This window comes from Electrona antarctica, assembly GCF_951216825.1.
Source record: "Electrona antarctica genome assembly, chromosome: 15".
Classification (NCBI taxonomy): Eukaryota; Metazoa; Chordata; class Actinopteri; order Myctophiformes; family Myctophidae; genus Electrona; species Electrona antarctica.
The window spans coordinates 5,596,378-5,613,874 of NC_136796.1; the positions used below are offsets into that span (position 1 = coordinate 5,596,378).

Here is a 17,497-nt window from a genome sequence, read left to right on the forward strand (position 1 = left end):
AGAATGGTAACTCGTACCCCCCCTATAGTCAACATGTGACTGATAGACAGAATGGTAACTCGTATCCCCCCTATAGTCAACATGTGACTGATAGACATAATGGTAACTCGTATCCCCCCTATAGTCAACATGTGACTGATAGACAGAATGGTAACTCGTATCCCCCCTATAGTCAACATGTGACTGATAGACAGAATGGTAACTCGTATCCCCCCTATAGTCAACATGTGACTGATAGACAGAATGTTAACTCGTATCCCCCCTATAGTCAACATGTGACTGATAGACAGAATGGTAACTTGTATCCCCCATATAGTCAACATGTGACTGATAGACAGAATGGTAACTCGTATCCCCCTATAGTCAACATGTGACTGATAGACAGAATGGTAACTCGTATCCCGCCTATAGTCAACATGTGACTGATAGACAGAATGGTAACTCATATCCCCCTTATAGTCAACATGTGACTGATAGACAGAATGGTAACTCGTATCCCCCCTATAGTCAACATGTGACTGATAGACAGAATGGTAACTCGTATCCCCCTTATAGTCAACATGTGACTGATAGACATAATGGCAACTCGTATCCCGCCTATAGTCAACATGTGACTGATAGACAGAATGGTAACTCGTATCCCCCTTATAGTCAACATGTGACTGATAGACAGAATGGTAACTCGTATCCCCCTTATAGTCAACATGTGACTGATAGACAGAATGGTAACTCGTATCCTCCTTATAGTCAACATGTGACTGATAAGAAACAGAATGGCAACTCGTATCCCCCCTATAGTCAACATGTGACTGATAGACAGAATGGCAACTCGTATCCCGCCTATAGTCAACATGTGACTGATAGAGACAGAATGGCAACTCGTATCCCCCCTATAGTCAACATGTGACTGATAGACAGAATGGTAACTCGTATCCCCCTTATAGTCAACATGTGACTGATAGAGACAGAATGGCAACTCGTATCCCCCCTATAGTCAACATGTGACTGATAGACAGAATGGTAACTCGTATCCCCCTTATAGTCAACATGTGACTGATAGACAGAATTGTAACTCGTATCCCCCTTATAGTCAACATGTGACTGATAGACAGAATGGTAACTCGTATCCCCCCTATAGTCAACATGTGACTGATAGAGTCACATGTCAACATTTGCCGTGTTGGCTACCCGCTTCAACCCCCCGGCCAAACGTCTGACTCCTCGGGACGTCCGTCCTGAGAACTGACCCGTGGGAGTGAGAACGCATTGTATTTTGGACATGCCATAATTGCCATTAAAAGGCGCACATTTCCAACACATATCCACATATTTGTATGCTGTACGCATTCACACAAGCATAGTTGCACACACACACACACACACACACACACACACACTACACACTACACACACACTCTCTCTCTTTTCATGTTTGGCCAGAGGGGCATTGGGTGAAGTCCTTGGCCACAGCTGGAGCCATTTGGGTTAAGTGCCTTTCCTCCCGGGAACAAGTGGCCACATTCAGTCAGTTAGCCACGGGCTCTCCAGGAGGCCAGCCAGGTCCGCACGCACGCACACGTGCATGCAAGCACGCACGCAGGCATGCACACACATGCACACACGGACACATGCACTCGCGCGCCGCACACGTGTGTATAGTACTATACTTGTGAGGAAATCAACATTTTAGGACAGCAGTTATATGAGCGATAATTTTTTCCCTCGAATTTCTGCCATTTTTTACTGACCTATAAAGCCGAAAAATAACCTTTAATAATCTTGAACTTTGTATCTGTAAAAAAACGTTTTTGTTGGCCATAAAAGAAGCATTTATCTTGTGAGGATCAGGAAAATGGTCCTCACAATGTCTATTTCTCAAATTATACTGTACTCCAGTACAGGATAAGTAGAGTAACAACATGAACAAAGTCCCTTATCAGTGACACATACTGTATCGCACACACACACACACACACACACACACACACACACACACACACACACACACACACACACACACACACACACACACACACACACACACACACACACACAGCCAGTGAAAGGGTGGTGAAAAGTGCTGCACAGCCACCAATCAAAAGGCCACTCTTTTGGCACCTCGAGCCTTGAGCATGCTGGGACATTTAGGGTGCTTCTTTTGTACGAACCTTTCAGCCATTTTTCGTTTGTGCTGTCTGTCTGTGTGTGTGTGTGTGTGTGTGTGTGTGTGTGTGTGTGTGTGTGTGTGTGTGTGTGTGTGTGTGTGTGTGTGTGTGTGTGTGTGTGTGTGTGTGTGTGTGTGTGTGTGTGTGTGTGTGTGTGTGTGTGTGTGTCTCGTGCGTACGTGCGTGCGTACATGCGTGCGTGCGTGCGTGCGTGAGAGAGAAGGTGTTGCAATAAACATCACCTACCAAGTCCGTGTAAAGCATTATTAAAAAAAAGGTTTGAGATAACCCAAAACATCCATCTCTGCATTCAGCATGTTGTCGTCGGCATTCAAATGATATGCCTTATGGGCAGAATTCTATGAAATGAGCCAAAGCGATTTTCCTTTTGGTCAGAATTCTATGAAATAAGCCACCATTCTTATTCAGAAATCTATATATTATGACAACATTATAGATGCATATTTCATCAGAGATCTGTGAGCTAAACCCCAGCATCTGTATTCATGAGGAAAACCTTGGCAGACAAATAGCAAAGCTGCAAGCTCCTAGATCGTCTAGTTTTGGCTAAGAGATTTGGTGTGCACGGCAAAAGGAATCCAGTCCAGCAGTTCACTAAGTCTAGAGGGTTCAAGTGGTTACAACATGAACAAAGTGTGTCCCTTATCAGTAGCCTCGGAAACCCAGACGTTTTTATTTCCAGGGAGAGAAAAAGAAAAGTCTGGGGCCGAGTCCACTTCAATTCGGCAAACGTCGCTCACTCTCTGCTGATTTCTGATCGTCTGCACCTTTGTTAAATTGACGCACACACACACACACACACACACACACACACACACACACACACACACACACACACACACACACACACACACACACACACACACACACACACTCCTCTCTCTGTCGCTAAATGGTAAATGGTGCATTTATATAGCGCCGTTATCCAAGGCGCTTTACATAGATTGTGCATTACATTCACACGCACATTCATACACCGATGGCAGCGGAAACCATGCAAGGTCCCAACTAGCACATCGGGAGCAATTAGGGGTTCAGTGTCTTGCTCAAGGACACTTCGACAGTAACTCTGGGGGAGCCCGGGTTCGAACTGGCAACCTTACGGTTACCATCCAGGCACTCTACCCCTGAGCCACCGTCGCTCTAATTAATTAGTCTCATGTCCAGCGGCTGTGCCTAGTTTCTCCCGGCGGATCCTGCCGGCAGCTGCCTATGCCATAAAAAGCATAGGTGAGTTCCAGTCTACTTATCAGTGACGCATACACATATAAGGGACACGTCTTTCAGTTTACAAATAAGTGGACGATTCCTTATTTTCGAGGAACGGTGGACAACCACCTATAGCCATAATATGGGTACAAAGCACCAGGTTTAGTTTTAGTTTATTTATCTCGGTCATGTTTTTTTCACAGCAGTTGTACATACAGAATAATAAAGGTTAACATTTACAATATTGACCGATAAAAGGAATGGGCTGAAGCCGCCGAAGCTGATTATGCCCAACCTTATTAATATTTAAATGGGTTATTACAGAGAACAGGGAAAGGAAAGCAAAACAGAGAAAATGAGTTTCAACGTCGCTGCACTTCTTACAGAATCAAAACAAACTAAGCAGAGGGGAAAGGAAACATATTGGGCTTTAGCTCATTCAACAGAAAGAAGCAGACATACATTCTGTCACCGAAGGAAAAACCTCCAGTATTTATTCGTAAAGATGGTTAGTTGACTAGTTGAAGAATGACCGTAACCCTCCTGTAGGAGCCGTAATGTGTTTGCTTTCTATGTGCCATTATGATTGACGTAAGGTATGTCACTTTAATGGGCACTGCACAGGTAGTGGGCGTGTCACTGGGGCTGGGGCGCTGCCACTCTACCTATTCTTGGCGTTTACCTGTCACTTGGTGAGGGAAGTTGGACAGAGAGAGGAGGTGAGCGTGGGAGAAGACATTTTCTGTTGACCGTATCAAACACACCTTTTATCACCTTAACAACCACGTTTAGTTATAGCTAAAAGCCTGGGAACAGTTGTGACTTGCGTGTGGTGACTGAATAAACGTTAAAAGTAGTGATGTGTGTGTGGTCTGTCCACTGGGCTGTGAGGTGACTAGTTGTCTGCTGGGGACAAACCTAATCGTAGTGATGTGTGTGTGGTCTGTCCACTGGGCTGTGAGGTGACTAGTTGTCTGCTGGGGACAAACCTAATCGTAGTGATGTGTGTGGGGTCTGTCCACTGGGCTGTGAGGTGACTAGTTGTCTGCTGGGGACAAACCTAATCGTAGTGATGTGTGTGTGGTCTGTCCACTGGGCTGTGAGGTGACTAGTTGTCTGCTGGGGACAAACCTAATCGTAGTGATGTGTGTGGGGTCTGTCCACTGGGCTGTGAGGTGACTAGTTGTCTGCTGGGGACAAACCTAATCGTAGTGATGTGTGTGGGGTCTGTCCACTGGGCTGTGAGGTGACTAGTTGTCTGCTGGGGACAAACCTAATCGTAGTGATGTGTGTGGGGTCTGTCCACTGGGCTGTGAGGTGACTAGTTGTCTGCTGGGGACAAACCTAATCGTAGTGATGTGTGTGGGGTCTGTCCACTGGGCTGTGAGGTGACTAGTTGTCTGCTGGGGACAAACCTAATCGTAGTGATGTGTGTGGGGTCTGTCCACTGGGCTGTGAGGTGACTAGTTGTCTGCTGGGGACAAACCTAATCGTAGTGATGTGTGTGTGGTCTGTCCACTGGGCTGTGAGGTGACTAGTTGTCTGCTGGGGACAAACCTAATCGTAGTGATGTGTGTGGGGTCTGTCCACTGGGCTGTGAGGTGACTAGTTGTCTGCTGGGGACAAACCTAATCGTAGTGATGTGTGTGGGGTCTGTCCACTGGGCTGTGAGGTGACTAGTTGTCTGCTGGGGACAAACCTAATCGTAGTGATGTGTGTGGGGTCTGTCCACTGGGCTGTGAGGTGACTAGTTGTCTGCTGGGGACAAACCTAATCGTAGTGATGTGTGTGGGGTCTGTCCACTGGGCTGTGAGGTGACTAGTTGTCTGCTGGGGACAAACCTAATCGTAGTGATGTGTGTGGGGTCTGTCCACTGGGCTGTGAGGTGACTAGTTGTCTGCTGGGGACAAACCTAATCGTAGTGATGTGTGTGGGGTCTGTCCACTGGGCTGTGAGGTGACTAGTTGTCTGCTGGGGACAAACCTAATCGTAGTGATGTGTGTGGGGTCTGTCCACTGGGCTGTGAGGTGACTAGTTGTCTGCTGGGGACAAACCTAATCGTAGTGATGTGTGTGGGGTCTGTCCACTGGGCTGTGAGGTGACTAGTTGTCTGCTGGGGACAAACCTAATCGTAGTGATGTGTGTGGGGTCTGTCCACTGGGCTGTGAGGTGACTAGTTGTCTGCTGGGGACAAACCTAATCGTAGTGATGTGTGTGGGGTCTGTCCACTGGGCTGTGAGGTGACTAGTTGTCTGCTGGGGACAAACCTAATCGTAGTGATGTGTGTGGGGTCTGTCCACTGGGCTGTGAGGTGACTAGTTGTCTGCTGGGGACAAACCTAATCGTAGTGATGTGTGTGGGGTCTGTCCACTGGGCTGTGAGGTGACTAGTTGTCTGCTGGGGACAAACCTAATCGTAGTGATGTGTGTGGGGTCTGTCCACTGGGCTGTGAGGTGACTAGTTGTCTGCTGGGGACAAACCTAATCGTAGTGATGTGTGTGGGGTCTGTCCACTGGGCTGTGAGGTGACTAGTTGTCTGCTGGGGACAAACCTAATCGTAGTGATGTGTGTGGGGTCTGTCCACTGGGCTGTGAGGTGACTAGTTGTCTGCTGGGGACAAACCTAATCGTAGTGATGTGTGTGGGGTCTGTCCACTGGGCTGTGAGGTGACTAGTTGTCTGCTGGGGACAAACCTAATCGTAGTGATGTGTGTGGGGTCTGTCCACTGGGCTGTGAGGTGACTAGTTGTCTGCTGGGGACAAACCTAATCGTAGTGATGTGTGTGGGGTCTGTCCACTGGGCTGTGAGGTGACTAGTTGTCTGCTGGGGACAAACCTAATCGTAGTGATGTGTGTGGGGTCTGTCCACTGGGCTGTGAGGTGAAACCTGCTCATTGACCTGGGTCAGTCTTTCTCATTATGATTTCCTTAACCCCTGCAGGCCACTGAGAAATCCATTGCTCAGTCAAAGTTGACCTTTTTGGTGTCACCCAGGGCACCCCGCTCTGTCCCGGGCCAGGGACCTTTATACGTGGCTCCCGGGCCACCGCGCTCTGTCCCTGGGCAGAGAACCTTTGATGAAGCGCGCACCTCCTCACATCCCCGCCCCGCTTGTCAAGATGTAGATTCATCAGAGCACTTGGCAGGGATATTGGATTAGATTCAAGGGCCTGTGTGTGTGTGTGCGTGTGCGTGTGTGCGTGAGTGCGTGCGTGCATGCGTGCGTGCGTGCGTGCGTGCGTGCGTGCGTGCGTGCGTGCGTGCGTGCGAGCGAAGAATTGCAACATTAGAGAGGCAGCGTGGAAATGCGATCTAACAAAGTCCCGTGGGCTCTTCTGGGTGGAAGCAATATATGGGGAAACCTGTTCCATCCCTGATGGTGCCGGAGATGACACAATTTATGCAATGTCTCTCTCTCTCTCTCTCTCTCTACCACCAAGTGAATACAGTCAGCATGCATGTATACATCAGCCGCCACCGCAGACTGAGTCCACACTGCTATAGCAACAACATATTGAAACACATTTCAGTAGTTTATGCATGGTCTTCCCTGGAAGCAGCATTAACACCTTTTGTTAATTTACAAAGCACTATACCCTTGGAACTAAATATATATGGGAACTAATATTTACTATAAGTACTTAGCTCTGGTCCATAGCTCTAAATGCGTTTCATTTAGAGCTATGTTACTCTCAACTTCCGCCGCTCGCATGAATGCAGACCAGCCTCTCCTCTTTAGCGTAAATAAAAAGAACGTTTTTGCTACTCACCAAAACAAAGGCGAGTTGTGTCATTAGAAAGCCTACTTTCCTTAGTGGAAGCACTCTGAGCCCCCCACCACACGTATAAACTGTACTTTTTGGCCAGAAAGGGATTTTTTTTCACCGGAGGAAAAATATTCTCTATGAGGCAGTTCTCTGGGCAATATCGGTAGAGGGCGCAGCGGAGTAACTAAAAGTATTCTTTTTTTCGGTGGAAACAAAATCCCCTTTTGGCCAAAAAGTACAGTTTATACGTGTGGTGGGGGGCTCAGAGTGCGTCCACTAAGGAAAGTAGGTTTTCTAATGACACAACTCGCCTTTGTTTTGGTGAGGAAGTGATGCAAAAAAACGTGAGTAGCAAAAACGTTCTTTTTATTACGCTTCATGCGAGCGGCGGAAGTTGAGAGTAACATAGCTCTAAATGAAACGCATTTAGAGCTATGGATCAGAGCTAATAAGTACTGTACTTAGACCCTACAGTATACTTTTTTTTACTGGGGTTACTTCCCCAGGGGTCTATACCTGGTCCCCTCACCTTTTCCCTTTCCCTTTTCCCCTCTACACGGGGCGGCGTGGCTCAGGGGTAGAGTGGCTGGATGGTAACCGCAAGGTTGCCAGTTCAAACCCGGGCTCCCCCAGAGTTAGTGTCGAAGTGTCCTTGAGCAAGACTCTGAACCCCTAATTGCTCCTGATGTGCTAGTTGGTGCCCTGCACGGTTTCCGCCGCCATCGGTGTGTGAATGTGTGTGTGAATGGGTGAATGTAATGCACAATCTATGTAAAGTGCCTTGGATAAAGGCGCTATATAAATGCACCATTTACCATTTATTCTACACAAAATGTCAATATAGCCGATCAACACAAGCTCACAACCCGTTGCAACGCTTGTGGGTTTTTACATCTGCATTTATTTATTTTATTATTATTATTTTTGCAGAATGTTCACCTACTATGACTCGCTATACAATTCAGAAACTATATGGTTTTATTGTGGTTAAGTACAATTTAGATTTTTAAGGAATATCTTTACTGGAGTATTTGAGATTTAAGCAATAAGCCACGAGAGGTCTCAGGTTACCGGGTATTTTACAATGGTTGTAATGGCTTGCAATATACATATAAAACTATTAAATTCACAAAAGTAGCTACGCTTTGCGCCACCAGAGCGAGCCACATCACTTCCTTGTTTTGCTCGGCAAGTAGGCTATGTGACGGGCGAATAGCGCTTGATGTCCTTACGGGGCTGCCTGGAGCCACACATTCACAGTCACATGAGCCGGGTGGTGGTTAGACGCCCGCACGGCATGGGTTTGTAAAGCAATCAAGCGCTCCCCTTCCCCAGTACAGCTACAGCGATGCAGAATCAGCTGCGAATGATATAAAGTGATTGAAGGTGTGGGTTATCTGTGAAATTTACAACGGTCACATGACGGTCACATGCCCGAGCGCGGCACGGCTGCGGCTCACCGCTCCAAGAGATCAGGGGTCAAATGCGGAAAAAACTAATTTCACTGCGGTAACAATGTGTGACAAATCGTACGACTTTGACTAGATCTCAGATATTGTACTATTTGCTCCCACTGCAGTTATTTGACAGATTTTAGATTAATGGAAGCCTTTATAACTCAACGGATGGATTAAAATGTATTATTACAGATGAATCTAAGCCGGCAGCACATGAAGTCATTAAAACCATCTCCACCTTTACCAGCTGTATCATTAACCCATTCTGGGCGGGAACCCTTTTGGTGTTAGCATCACGTTATGCTTTAGCTATTGAAAAATAGCAGACCTACAAGCTCGTAGCGCGCCACCGAGTGGCGCGCTACGAGCTTGTAGGTCTGCTATTTTTGAAAAATTGAAGAACGACTGACATAGAAACATAGCTTTTTCAGAAAACTGTCTGATCTCAGGTCAGAATGGGTTAAAGTGACGAACACTTTAATGCATTACTAATGGGACATTCTGCATGAGTACCTTTTTACGATTGGTATCTGTGAGAATTATTTTTGATGCCGCTACTTAAAGTGGCTATAAGCAATAATATGTCACCTTTTTAATGACCTTTTCTTTTTTGTATTCAGACAGCCAGTAATGAGTAAAATGCTCACAAAAATAATGTAGTCTCTGTGACACATCTAGGTGCCACCATCTGCATTCATATAGAGTTTCCTAGAAACTTTGTCATTGGTCGAAAAAAGCCTGGTCGAAATGACTAACCAATCAGGAAGTAGACAGGCAAATCGACCAATGACAAAGCTTTTTGGGAGCGTTTTACCCATGCTGACAAAAAGGTCATTACAATTTTGACATATTATTGCTAATAAGTAATATTTTGAATGCCGAATTGTTACTTGCAACAATTTTGAATTCTGGATTAAGTGCATCTGCCAAATGCCTAAATTGTTACTTGCGACAAGAGTATTTTTACATTGTGATATTGCTGCTTTTACGTACTTTAGAAAAACATTTCCCTCAGCCCTATTTGTTCCCTCAAAACTAACACACGTAGGCCTGTCACAATTATTACACAATCGCCTAATCACAATTATTATTTTATTTATATGTTTACATGTTGAAAATTGTCCAAACATTTGTTAGAAATAGCAGATCTACAAGCTTATTACGTGTTGTTATAAGCTTGTAGATCAGCTATTTCAGCTATGTTTCCTTTTTTTTTGGAAAGTATTAAATAATTAAAATATTAAATTCAATATTTCAGTAATTTATATTTAAGTTATTTGTCATATCTGCCCTTTGATCACGAAACCTAAAAGGCAAACAGAAATGTATTTTTTTTCCCAAAAATGTTCAATGGCAAAACACAACTAAATCACAATTATTTGTATGACAATGAATCGTCAACTTACGTTTTGTAATCATGATTCGTGACCTACTCCTACTAACCCTATAACCCCAGTGGATCGACCCCTCCTAGGCCCGTGGCGCTACACCAAATCAAAGGGTCCCATGCACATGCGTGTTTTGCGCGCACCTATAACACAATCAAGAACGACACTTTTTACGTTTACGCGCCCAGTGAATGAACGCGCGTGCATTCAGCGGAGTCTCCTGACCCCCTTGTTATTCTGGGCCTGCCTAACCCCAAGCCTGAGGGGCTGAGCCAACATAATTGCGAACGCAGTGAGCATTTACTATGAGACCCAGCAGATCATGTCTGTCTGTCTGTCTGTCTGTGTGTGTGTGTGTGTGTGTGTGTGTCACGCTGTAACACCACCCGCCCACCACCAGAGGGCGCAGCTGTATCACACACAAAAACACACACACATGCACGCACACACACACACACACACACACACACACACACACACAACTTAACTTAAAAAAAACTTAACTTAAAAAAAAATCTTAAAAAGAAAAACTTTAAAAAAAACTTAACTTAAAAAAACTTAACTTAAAAAAAATCTTTAAAAAACACTTAACTTAAAAAAAAAATCTTAAAAAAAATCTTAAAAAAAGTAAAAAAAAGAGAACTTAAAAAAAACCTTAAAGTACGTAATTTATTCTAATTGTTGTTATTGCAATTTACGAGCTGCGTTCGCTTCCCGCGTTCGCGCGTCTTACTTGTAGGTACTGTATATGACCCCACATGTGAGTTCTTCTCTCACCGCTGGTGTTTATAATGGCACGTTCACACCGGCAGACGCAACGATGCTGTGACGGCCCCCTGTGCCTTTAAGGAATGTGTGCTGTTCTGTGTCAGGCCTGCTTAACCATAGATATTATAAAAAATAGATGCCTCACTGGCCGTTGCAGTTCATTGGAGCGACGTGTATCCCAATGAAGGCGGAAGTGCAGTGCTGAAGGCTTTTCTTTTTTAACAAATCTTTATAACATTCATGACAATATACATTACAATACAAGACAAACAAACAAACAAACACAAACAACAAAGTTATTAACAATACAACATCAGAGCCAGGGGGGATTAGATTACACAAAGCAACAGTTCTCCGCAGCTTTCTTATTTAGAAGTGCTGAAGGCATTTGCTGAAGGCGACTGCGTCGCTGCCCAAGTGACGTCACTCATGCGACTCCTCCATGTCTCTCGCTGTCACTCAAGTGACTACTGGCCAATCACAGCACGTCTTTTCCGGGACTTATGTTACGCACGCGGAAGCTTGACAAGCTTCCGCTAATGCTTTGCAAGGAATGTCGGGAAAATTGTGCCTTCAATGGTGACACGCGCCTCAGAGCCGGAAAGGGCGTCTACGTATATATGTCTATGTGCTTAACCCAATCTCCTTGGCTCCTGGATTGGGAGGGCGGAGCTGGCAATTTGCAGAAGGGGAGACACCTGGCCAGTGTCCTCCCCAAACACTATATAAAACACCTGCTGCACTGATGTTCTGGTCTCTCCATTCCTCCTCAGGCAGGCTGCAGGAGCAGCCTGCCTGATTCTCTTTTGTTAATTGGGTAGTTTGTTCCCTGCCATCCTTAGTTGGAACTGAAAATGAATTCTTTGATTATATTTTTCATTAATTGTTAAATAAAATACTTTTTTGCTGCTTTAACTCCGTCTGGTCTCCCCTCTTTGTTATGGCTCCTATGCCAGCCATAACAATGAAAAAATGCGTTGTGAGTTGATTTTGGAGCAGCTATACGTGCATCGTTGCGTCTTTGCAACGTCATGTCGCTGACTTCCATTGACAATAAATGGTAGACTTTTGTATCTTTTACATTTGCCCGTGTGAACGCACCATAATGGAACGTGTCTGTGTGAACGCACCATAATGGAACGTGTCTGTGTGAACGCACCATAATGGAACGTTTCTGTGTTTTTGTCTCGTGTTTTGTCGTCCAGGACAACGACGTGAGGATCATCATCGGACAGTTCGACGAGAACCTGGCCTCCAAAGTCTTCTGCTGTGTAAGTGCTAAACCTAACCTTATTCCTGCATGGTTTGGTTTTGCAGTAAATCGCTGATGTTGATCGCTCAAATTATTATTATTTTTTCTCATTTTTTTAAAGATATCCGTCTTTGACTATATACTCTTTGCAGTGTTTGTACTTCCAGGAGTCAAAGCGAGATTTCACCCGTGATGTCATCCACGTGCACTCGTGCAGTGCCCTTTATTTGGGACGTAACACTAAGATACAGATTGGACAAAATTACATTTCATATATTAAAAATAAGTTACATAATGCAGACTACATAATGCAGAGCACTTTGTTCCACCACTGCTGATTATCACTACCGCTGCATGTGGCAATGAAGACAAGTTGTGTGACATTAGCAGGCGCTGTAGTGCTGTCTTAAAGAGCTGATTTTGGGGCGATTAGTGTGGTGGGGAATGGGTGGGTGGTGGGTTTGGATAGAGCGGGTGGGTGGGTGAGTGGGTGGGTGCGTGACGAAGTGCTTGACATTTACGGCTGAACATGATGAGATGATTCTCACCCTATGTGCTCGTGTTGGGTTAGCATTTGGCATTTGGTGCTTAATTACATGTTTTGTTTTTCAGACGGGTTTGTAATCAATCATTGTTTAAAAGGGACTATGATTATGATACGACACGAGTCACGACAGTATAGCAGACCTGCAAGCTTGTAGTTCTGCTACTTTTGAGGCTTTTCAATGTGAATCCTGAAATACCATCAATCATTCAAATGTGATTAATGTGCAATAAACACTAGTGCACTTCCATAGCGTTCCGGCTATGGAACGATGCGCTCCATTTAAAGTTCCTATTCATCCGCACTACAACAACATATCATCTCTGTCGGCCAGAAATCTCTTATCTCCATATTTTGAACTTTTTGTGTTTATTCGTAAATTAATGCCCTACTTGACCACACACAAAAGAGATTCTCAACAGAATATGATGAGAAATCTTGTCACCGGCAGCATGAATCCAACATCCTACTATAAATGCGCCACGTGAGTCTGTCTGTCTGTCTGTCTGTCTGTCTGCGTGTGTGTACGGTTGTAATGCACGTAACTCGAGAACCGTTTGCCCCACCGACTTCACATTCGACACACGCGTTCCACACCCCCACAGGGAGTGCAGTGCCCGGTATCGAGTCGGTCGGACCCACGGTTCTCCAGAACCACCACAAAAGGCTCTGGTCAGGCTCTGCCAGTGGGCCTAATTAGGCCAACTCCTTTCACCTGTGCAATTTCCAGCCTCTGCCTCAGCCAATTGACTCTCAACCAATCAGGCTCTGCCAGTGGGCCGAATTGATTGCCAAGTACAAGTTTCAGTTTGTAGTCTTCGCACACAGGCACATACACAGATCTCCATGTGGGACACCGGCTGACAGTTAAAACGGGTGCTATGACAACGTATATCATTAAGTTGCAAGTTGCATCGTTCCCAAGTAGGTCGGGGACTGACTGCGACGGGCACGTACAGGTCTAATAGGTCATAATATAAATAATGCTTCATCTCTCTTTCAGCTAAGGAGTCCTATAGGCCTGAAATACGTTGAAGACACCTGCTCTGATACAAACAGAATATACTTACACTCTCTCTCTCTCTCTCCCTCTCTCTCTCTCTCTCTCCCCCTCTCTCTCTCTCTCTCTCTCTCTCTCTCTTTCCCCCTCCAGGCGTACAACCTGAACATGTACGGCAGTAAGTACCAGTGGATCATCCCGGGCTGGTACCAGGGCAACTGGTGGGAGCAGGCCAACTCCACCAACTGCACCACGCGCAAGCTGCTGACCGCCATGGAGGGCTACATCAGCGTGGACTTTGAGCCGCTCAGCGCCCGACAGATCAAGGGCATCTCGGGCAGGGTGGGTAGCGTCAGATCAAGGGCATCTCGGGCAGGGTGGGTAGCGTCAGAGTGACCTATAGACAGATCAAGGGCATCTCGGGCAGGGTGGGTAGCGTCAGAGTGACCTATAGACAGATCAAGGGCATCTCAGGCAGGATGGGTAGCGTCAGAGTGACCTATAGACAGATCAAGGGCGTCTCGAGCAGGGTGGGTAGCGTCAGATCAAGGGCATCTCGGGCAGGGTGGGTAGCGACAGATCAAGGGCATCTCGGGCAGGGTGGGTAGAGACAGATCAAGGGCATCTCGGGCAGGGTGGGTAGCGACAGATCAAGGGCGTCTCGGGCAGGGTGGGTAGAGACAGATCAAGGGCATCTCGGCCAGGGTGGGCAGCGACAGATCAAGGGCATCTCGGGCAGGGTGGGTAGCTATTGGAAAAATAGCAGATCTACAAGCTCATAGCGTGGCACTGAGTGCCGCACTACGAGCTTGCAGATCTGCTATTTTTGAAAAATCATGAAAATGTGGTGCAAATCCTTAAATATATCGTTGCTGTCGGGAGGAAACCTCATAACTCAATTTTTGAGGTTTTAGATTTTTTTTGGCATAAATCAGTGCTATTGAACACCCTTTACGTCTGTGTGTTTTGAAAATATTGAACCAATGGAAAGTAGTAAAAAGTGCTTTGGACAAAACCTCTTAACTCCATTGGACCCTCAAAATGTCTGCTAAAGCAACTAACTCCACCACCTCTCCCCTCTCATGGAAGTAATTGACAATATATAAAGTTACAACACCAACTTTGATGAGGCTGTATTGCTTTGTTTTAAAAATATAAGGTTTTCTTTATTTCCTGAAAAATGTAGCCTATATTTTTCATTTCCTGAAAAATGAACATTTTGGATTTATGAGGTTTCCTCCCGACAGCAGAGATATATTATTTCAGAGCGAACGTTTTTAACTCAAATCTTTGCTTCCGATGGGGGTCCCTGGAACAACATATCTTCAGATGGGGGTCCCTGGAACAACATATCTTCAGATGGGGGTCGGTGGCCAATTACATTTATTTTTGGGGGTCCTTGACATGAAATAGTTAGAGAACCACTGATATAGAAACATGAGGTTTTTCTGAAAACTGTCAGGATTTAGAAGCCATTCGTAGAATCGTCCTTAGGTCTAAATGGGTTAACTCAAATCTTTGCTTCTGGGGGGTCCCTGGAACAATATATCTGTGGCCAAATACAGATAATTCTGGGGGTCCTTGACATGAAATAGTTTGAGCACCACTGACAGAAATAGAAACAGCGATTCTTCAGAAAACGGTCATGATTTAGAAGACCTTTTGTAGAATCTGCTCTCAAGTCTAAATGGGCTATCTGGCGTATAGCCAGAGAACTATTCCATGGTCTCCTTATGCTATGTAGGGCATTGCAGAGAGAGAACCCATTCATTATGTTGAGCCTGGAACCAAACCATATAGGCTCACGGTGAATTATGACCATAAAACATTTAATTCTGTGTCCAAAAAATATTTAAAACCACAAAAGGGTAGGCTATTTATTACATTGAGGGCATGGAGTGCAATGGACGTAAGTGACATATTCAAAACTTTACAGGACACTTTTTTTCCCATTGATTGTAATTATTTAATTAAAGGGATTGTGACGTAAAAATAATTGTCACAATTTTTGTATTTTTTCTGAGATCAATTGCACCCAAAAAAACCTTTAACACTTTTAACATTCAGTAGATTTTATGTGGTCTTGGGTTTTCTGGCTCAAACAGGTGCTCTGATTTTCCCTGTGGGGTGTGATGTAAGAGCCTGCAGATCCCATATATGGGATTTGCAGCAGATGTCACTGTTTTGCCTGTTTTCATTACAGCTCAAAAGGCTTCACAGACACAGAAAAAATCCTAGACCACAGAAAAATCCACTGAATGTTCAAAGTTCAGGTTGTTTGGGTGTAATTGAGGGCATAGAACCTAAAAGAAAAACGAAAAATAAAAAATGAAAATGAATGTCATAAAACCTTTAAAAACAACGTACTGTAAAACTGTTCTGTAAATTTCTCATGATTTCACTTAGCCCTCAAAATATAGTTTATAATAATATTAAATATAATTGGGGAGAAAAGGGGCTTAAAAGCCCCCCCAAAAAATAAGAAAACAAAAGGGAAACGGGGATCTAACCCGTCTTGGCGTGCCCATCCCCCTCCCCAGACCCCCAAGGAGTATGAGCGCGAGTACAGCCTCGAGCTGCAGCAGAAGGGCGTGGAGGCCAGCAAGTTCAACGGCTTCGCCTACGACGGCATCTGGGTGATCGCCAAGACGCTGACGCGCGTCTCGGAGCTGCTCCGCGCCAAGCAGCGGCACCACGTGCACCACAACTTCACCGTGGACGACCGCGAGGTCGGCAAGATGGTGCTGGACGTCATGAACGAGACCAACTTCAACGGCGTCACGGTGAGGCTCTCCCCAGTGTTGTTTTTTAGTCATAGTCTCTTGAATAGTTTTTATTTAGTTTTAGTCACATTTTACTAGTCACCTGGAATGTCTTGGTGTTAGTCTAGTTTTAGTCGACTAAATCTACAGTTAATTTAGTCGACTAAAATGTTTTTTGGCAGGCCTCGATGCCGTCGTAATGACCACTTGCTGAAAATAGCAGATCTACAAGCTCACAACGCGCCGCAGCGCGACACGTTGTGAGCTAATAGTCTTAGTTTTAGTGATCATAGCTCAGTTTTCATTTAGTTTCCATTTAGTTTTCGTCAGTGGAAAAAAGTAGTCGACGAACATTGGTTTTAGTCGACGAAATCAACACTGGTCTCTCTCTCCTCTCTCTTTCTCCATGTACGTTGATTTTGACAGCACATTATTTTTATGTGGTTTTAGTCAGGCTGACTGTTTGGTTGCCTCACGCATGATATGTTTGTGTTTCAATCATTATTATGAGGATCGGCTTGGCAAAGAAAAAAAAGTTCACTTAACTTTTCTATACTACAAGGAATACATGCACATGTTGATACTCTTTTTCTACACTTTGCTCTTTTTTGCACTCCATATTCTAGCCCTTTGTTTGCTGTGTTTGCGGTTCTGTTATATTTATGCTGCTGCATTCCCTGAAGGAAGCCAAAAACAATATATAATATAATATAATATAATAATATAATAATAATAAAAATAAGTTTTACTCTTATGTACCACCTTGAACCTTGGTACATTTTGTCACCGGCGTCTTGCCCTACGCACAGTGCGTCTTGCTTGTATGCCTGGCGGTGGCGCTGGTTTTAGTCGTAGTCTTTCATTTGATTTGGTGATTTTCTTAGTGCAGGGGTTCTCAACCCGTGGGTCGCGACCCTTCGGGGGGTCGCCAAATTATGTTGGGGGGTCCCCAAATTATTTTAAAAAAAAAGCAACTGAATGGCTGGAAAAAGGAAATGAAGAGTTTACATAATACATGCATACACCTTCCCTAATGTATATCTGGTTTCAGTATTTATTAATGGTGTATTGTCTCTATTATTAAGGTTATTGTAGCAGTCAATTTATATTGGGGGTCGGGAGGGGGCCGGGCGGGGGTCCCGAGACATTGCCAAAGCATTTCCGG

General features: G+C 44.9%; 1 protein-coding gene across 1 annotated transcript in view; it reads left to right on the top strand.

The window, feature by feature from the left end:
• Window positions 1-17,497, top strand: part of gabbr2 (gamma-aminobutyric acid (GABA) B receptor, 2) — a gene marked incomplete at both ends in the record, with an annotated part of 420,874 nt that overhangs the window by 274,732 nt on the left and 128,645 nt on the right. The window contains 3 exon segments of the mRNA XM_079522984.1: window positions 11,980-12,045; window positions 13,724-13,912; window positions 16,111-16,353. Of these exon segments, the coding sequence (XP_079379110.1) occupies window positions 11,980-12,045; window positions 13,724-13,912; window positions 16,111-16,353 (498 nt within the window).